Source organism: Gracilinanus agilis, chromosome 1 (genome assembly GCF_016433145.1).
Source record: "Gracilinanus agilis isolate LMUSP501 chromosome 1, AgileGrace, whole genome shotgun sequence".
In the NCBI taxonomy this organism is placed as follows: domain Eukaryota; kingdom Metazoa; phylum Chordata; class Mammalia; order Didelphimorphia; family Didelphidae; genus Gracilinanus; species Gracilinanus agilis.
Window position 1 is genome coordinate 672,179,346 of NC_058130.1, and position 6,749 is coordinate 672,186,094.

The following is a 6,749-nucleotide window of genomic DNA, read 5'->3' on the forward strand; positions in this document are numbered from 1 at the left end:
GGGGGGGGGGGGGGGGGGGGGGGGTTAATTTAGGTTCTAGTCCTAGCTTGTGACTCACTAGAAAGGGGTCAGTAATTTGGGTGAGTCATTTAACTTTTGAGTCTCAGGGCCCAGTCTACTTCATAAGGATTTTGTAAAGATCAAATATCATAATGTCCATGAAAGCATTTGAAGGAATGTTCAATAGAAATGTGTGAATAATGCTACACCTAGATCTCTCCCCAATATTCATACCCTGTCAACCAAGAAAGTCTGTCCTAACTCAATCAAGGTATTCCTATAACCTGTAATCTTTTACCAGTCACCAGGTGCTAAACCTTTACTTAAGCAATACAAGATAAATATCCAAATTCTATTCTGTCAACTGTGCAATCAAAACATCAAACTGCCCAAAACAGGTCCAGTAATGTTGCTTGGAAAAGAAACCAGCTTATTTCTGACTGAAATGTATCGACTTGAAAATTAAACTCAAAAGATTTTGATCAGGAAAATGTGAAGGAAACAATAAAGGAAGAGAGCAATGAAGAGTCACACACAATTCTCACTTAAAATTTGTAACTGCTATCAACTAGTACTAAAGGTCTTCAAGAAAAAGATTGAATGACTAATGTCTGGGATACTATGGAGAAGGCTTATGTGTTCACGTAAAGTTTGGATTAGATGTCTTCTGAGGCTGCAATGATAAATTGTCTTCTCAAACTATACTGCTGCCAAGAAGACTACTCAAAAAAAAAAAAAAAAAAGATCAAGCTAAAACTAGCTTTAGGAACAGCATTGCCTTCTGGATCTACCCTCAAGATAACAAGGAGTATTAATAAAGAAAAGAGAGCCTTATTTGGCACCTACCCAGAAGTCTTAGAGACTTAGATGGTCATGAAACAGACAATACTACCCATATGAACTTCATTCACCTTGTTATAGAATTCTAGTTATACGAATTTTAAATAGTTTTTCTCTGGCTTCATTCTTCGATTATTAAGCTGAATTAGATGAAAGTTTTTGGAGACATGTTTACCCTCAAGACAAATGAAAAGATATGAAATGTCACTTTTTTCTATTTTCTCTCTACTACAAATTATCATTTAAATATAATTCTTTTTATTTTCTACTAAAAGTAGAACCTTTTAACAAAACTATCCACTAAAACTGAACAAATAGATATCCAAATTGTATTACATAACCTGCTTTAATACATCACAACATTCATGAGATTGTGATAAATAGGAAAATCTTCTATAATGAAAAGTATATATTAAATAATATCATATAATTTTTAAATGAATTAAGTCACCATGAATAAAGAAATATGAACTACATAAAGGAATACAAAAAAAATTCTTTGTTTAAAAGAAAATTGACTCAAGCCTGCTACATAGATGAAATGCCTAATTAAATTCAACTTTCTCCAGCTCATATAGCCAAGACTGACCACTGATGATTTCTATTTTTTGTATGTTTCCTCATCAATTCCACATCATTCAATGATATAAAGTATCCTTTTCACGCATATAGAGGATTTCTCACCTCATATAAGGCCCATCCTAAACATGAACCTATTTCCTTAGCAGTTAAGTTTATAACACTTAATATATTTAGGGGGAATCTACACATTTAAGACTAGGATCAGCCTATGGTATTTTGATTGTTAATCAGTACTAGAAGAAAAACAGAACATTTCTCCATGTTAATTGGGCGATTCAGTAGGAACAAGATAAACTGAATATTCTAGCTAAATATTATATCAAATTACCTATTTGGATTAGAATACAAAATATTAAACACAAACTATATTGAACATAACAATTGGATCTTTAATGATTCAGGTGGCTTTTAAAGATAATGTAGCAGTCTGGTGACTACTATCAACATCTACAAAGTTTTATGATTAATCAACAGTATCTAGCTGCTCAAATACTTCACAAGAATTTATTGTATGATTTACTTCTTTATATATTCCTACCAATATTTCTCCATAAGTCCAATGTTGACCACTGGTTTTAGTAAAAATCCATAGAATGGCATTCATTTATGTAAAAAAAAAAAAGTTGTTAACACTATCATCTCTGAAAGTTTTAGGCCCTTTGTTCGAAAGAATTACATTTACTTAAAAAAAATGTTAACAGTGTGTTTACTTTTCAGTCCTATTCAAACAAATATTTATTAAGCACTACCACAAGTAAGGCACCCTGGAAGATGATTATAATAGTTTATGTCCTCACATTCAATTGTGTAAGTTTCCCTATAAACTCAATACAAAAATAAACTTTTCAGTTGCGTAAAAAATGTTTCTCAAGAATTGTCATATAATCATATCCACAGACCCTCACAGCAATGTCAGAACAGGCTCAATTTTCAAAAGCAAATAAATCTATTTAGATGCATATTCTTTTTTAAATGTTTTAAAGCAGCTCCTTTTAAGTCAGGGAAAAATCACAGCCTTGAGTGAGTTTATAGAGAAAATTCAAAAACATGACATGCTATACTGTGACCATAACTATTAGAAATTAAGGTAAACATATGATTTGCTTTGAAAATGCCTAGTCTGTGTGTCTCTATATAGTAATAAATAAATTTCAAGTGCACACATGCACGCAATTAAATGATCTCACATAGCATTAGGTTGCTTTAAGTGTTTAATAATTTAAGTTTAGGATTTTACCCATAGTCCAATGCAGGTGAATGAAAACAGCATGTGGAATCCCAAACTACTATAAAATCCCTGCACTAAAAAAAGCTGGTAAAAAAAAAACACAACTGCGAATTATAGAAAGTAGCACATATAAGCCATGTAAAAACAGTTTAACTTTCTTTGGGTAAGGCAAACAACATTTTGCAACATGGCTACCAAATTAAGTCTGTCATATTTTTGTAATGCTTTCAGCAAAGAGCTCCTATCCCAAACCAATGTTTTGAAAGTGTGAATTGGTTAAATAAAATGTGCCATTTCTACTAGGAAAAAAGAAATCTTTTACTTTAGATATCAGAATCATTTCTCTTCTGTTTACATAATATTTTTTTAAAACTGATATCATCTCAGCTTCTTCATCTCGGCTGTCCACCACCAATATCATCATTTCAGTTTCCTGATTTTTCCCCCCTAATCTCATGCTATGAAATAAACGCTGCATATTGCCACCATTTTAGAGAAAAATATTAACTGAATCAGAAGCACAAGTTTGGGTCATTTATTTCAATTTATTGATCTGGGAGCCTTTGGGTTTTCTAGTCACTAGTACTAACATTATATCAGCAGAAGCTTCTATTTATTGGTTTGTTCCTCCTTCTGGAAAGCTGGTTCTTAGAAAGTTGCTGAGCTACCTTCTCTCCATCCAAAGGAAACATTTCCCTTGAGCCGCTTACACGAGTTTCATTTTAAGAAAACAAGCGGCTAAAAAGCATCTTTGTTTCAATGCGGGGTCAATGCTCCGTTTCCAGAAAAGGGCCAGTCTCGTCAAAAATGTAGCATACATTTGTACATACAATGTAGACTTGCAATTCCCTGCACTAATACGAAGAAGAGTTTTTAAGTTCAGATTTGGGGGAGTATGAAGGAAAAGCACTCAACCCCAACCCCCTCAAAAAAGCCCAACCCAGACTTCCGATGGCTCTGGAAGACGGAAGCTTCCGAGGCTGGAGAAGGGAGCATCTCGAAGGTCACGCCCCTCGCAGCCTGGCAGGTTTCACACTTATCTAATTAGCCCGGGAAGGGCAGGGGGCACCTGACCGCGATGAGCTGGCCGCCCCGGGAGCGACGCGAAGCGGGCACAGGGGGCAGCAGCCAAGCAGCTGGCCAAGGCGAGGCGAGGAGACTATGCCCACTAGGCAAGGAGCGCCGCCCCGAGGACCCTGGGCTCGAGCCCCTTACCTTGGGCGATGGCTATAGACTCGAAGCGGTGCAGCTCCTTGAGCAGGCAGCTCCTCTCAGTGGAGTGCAGACTGTAGATGAAGTCGCGGGCTCTCTGCGCCGTGTTTAACGCTTCCATGGGTTCGCGCTGGGGGTGGGTGCCCAGCCCCCGAGAAGGGCGCGGCGCGGCGGCGGCAGCTGCCAGGGCGGCCAAGGCGGGGGGCGGTTGAAGGAGCAGCGCTGGGGCCCGCGCCGCTGCGCGCGGGCTGCAGCTGGGCAGGGGCCGCAGGCTGTGCGCAGTCCGGCTCCTCAGCAGGGGCAGCAGTAGCCGGGACATGCTGGGGGATGGGAGGGGGCGCAGGAGGGAGGCCAAGGGAAGGAGCCGTGGGGGAGGGACTCCGACCCGGGCTCAACCCGACCCCGCCCCGATGCCCTCCAGACAGGCAGCCGGGGCGCTGGGCACCATCCACTCCCCGGGACGGGCGGGTGGCCGCTACAGACTTCTCGTACCCCTGCGGCTCCTCCTGGGCACAACTTTCTCCGGGCGGACGCAAAAGCGAACAGACAAGGATGGAGCCGGGACTGGCGACCGGGCTGGCGGGCTGAGCAAGAGCTGGTCAGGCGGGTTTTGTGTGTATATCTGTGCGCGTGTGTGTGTGTGTGCGCAAGTGTGTGTCTCTTGTCTCCGCGGCTGCCGAGAGGGATGAGTCAGCCACACACCGCCCTCCCGCCGCCTCGGCTCCTCCTCCTCCTCTTCTTCCCAGACTTCAGCGTTCAGTGCACGGGGCTCCACGTCTTCTAGGTACCCGCGCAGCCTCGGCCCGGCCGCCGCGCCGCCGCCGCCCTAGGAAGCAGGAATTAGGGGGGTTAGGGTAGGTTGAACGGATCGGAGGGGCGGGCAGCGGAGAAGGAGGGCGTTACCGCGCAGGCGCGTCGCCGTAGCTAGAGACCCGTCCCCTTCGGGGCTTAACTCGCCCTCCTCTCCCGGTGCGCAAGCTCTTTGCCTCTCTCCCTACCTCCCCGCCCCCACTTCCCAGCGCGGGAGGGGCGCGCGCTCTTCCCGGGCCCAGGGACTCGATGTTCTGAGCTGGGCCCCTAGAAGCCCAAGGTGGTTGGGAGGCAGAAGGATGCCTCGAGCGGCTGGAAAGAGGAGAAAGGGCTTCGGGCCTTCTGCCTGGCCCGAGCAAAACTGCTGCCCTAAGCCCGCGGGGGCGGGGAGGGAAGTGAGGATGCAGACTAAAATTGGGGTCCCGTCCTGAAATGCCCCGGGGGCCGCGTGCTGCCTAGTCATCACCATCCCTTTCCCTCGGTACTGGGTTGGGCTATACAAGGGGCTGACCCGGATGATCGTGGCATTTGTACTGCAGCTGTAAAGCCCTGCTTGGGCACGCCTCTTGTGCCTCAACAGCACCATCCTGAACACCAGACACCCCCGTTTGACATCCTGGTCCATTGCAAAGTCAGCAAGGCGAGGCAGGGCAAATCTAACCACTCCCTGCCACCCGGGATGCTTCCAAAAGAGGGTGAGGCATGGACCATCCTCACCCCCTCCGCCAGGAATGTTTGGGAGCAGGAATCTTCATTCAGCTCCTTGCTTGGCTCTACAGACAGCTGCAGGACACAGGATGGGCCCAGAAACAAGCAAGTTCTTACAAACAGGCTTTTTCTTCCTATGCCTGGTAATTATCTGCCTGCTTTCTGACCTGACTTTCTGAAGCTAAGGAAAAAGGGAAATGAATATTTTCTAATACTACCCTGAAGGTTGTTCATAGGTCAGAGGATAGGACAAGCTGTGAAGTTCCTCTGTACAAAAATGTTCACTCTGAAATTCCACTGTTGGAGAAAGATTCCTTTGAGTTAACAAACTGGGGTTTAAAATTTTACCCCTGAGAGGGTTAAGACATTTGAACCTTGACTTAGAGTGGGAAGGGTAATCTTGGGGAGAGGGGTAAAGGCAGGAGGAGAGGAAAATTTGGAAGTCTTTCCTTTAGGGAGGCAGAAACAGGCTTAATTAGGAACCAATGAGAGCTTTGGGCAACCAGAGACCATGGACTGGTCACTTAAATTCCTTGGGCTTCAGGTTCTTCATCTGTCAGAGAAGAAGATTGGACTAGAAGGTCTCTGAGCACCCTTCTAGTTCTAGATTTTTATAGTCTTATGAGTGAGCATCTTGAGGGACTGGGAAGAGTGCTAGGAGAAGGGGAAGGAACATAGAAAGGGAGATCTGTACATGCTCTAAATAAATATACCTACTCTATAATTTTGCCTAGGTTAGACCCTAACAGCCCTACCAGTTTAAAATCAGGCCTCTAATAATGATCACTGTATCCTGGATATGTGGGTGAAAAGTCTAATACTCAGCTGTCATTCCTTTTTAAGCTGCTTATCCGTCCAGACAAAAATGCAGGGATACTGACACTTTCTGCAACCTCATTCTTGATTGCTATGCACCAAGTTAGTATTTTCCATTTAAGCTTTTATAATTTTGCTTCCTAGAGTCCTTATGTCTGGAAGTGGGTCATTGAATCTTATGTACAATAGCCATTTTAATATTTGCCCTTACTTATGCTTATTACTTATTACTTAAGCAAAATGAATACAATCCGAGTTGGACTTCAAGTCAAAATGACCTGGATTCTAATCTGTCATCTCTGGCACAACTAATTGTGTGACCTTGGGCAAGTGTAGTAGGGAGGTTAAGAGAACCTATTTGAGCTTCCAAATTCCCAACCTATGTTGGGGCAGAAGGAGAATGCCTATAGTTCTTGTAGGGTTTTTTTGTAATTCTGAAATGAGATATAAAGGACTTTGCAGACTTTCCCAGGTGGCTTTCCCACAGTCTGAAAATGTCAAAAGCATAATCTGAACCCAGGTTTTTCACAAAGCTAATAAAGTTCAGACTTCT

At 43.5% G+C, this 6,749-nt stretch overlaps 1 protein-coding gene across 2 annotated transcripts in view; it reads right to left on the reverse strand.

Moving 5' to 3' along the window:
• Positions 1–4,582, reverse strand: part of TMEM65 (transmembrane protein 65) — a 48,731-nt gene extending 44,149 nt beyond the window's left edge. For both annotated transcript variants that reach the window (XM_044669039.1, XM_044669032.1), the window contains exon 1: positions 3,866–4,582. In XM_044669039.1, coding sequence (XP_044524974.1) covers positions 3,866–4,181 — 316 coding nt within the window. In that variant the 5' untranslated portion in view covers positions 4,182–4,582. The remainder of the gene's footprint in view (positions 1–3,865) is intronic.
• Positions 4,583–6,749: the final 2,167 nt, after the last annotated feature.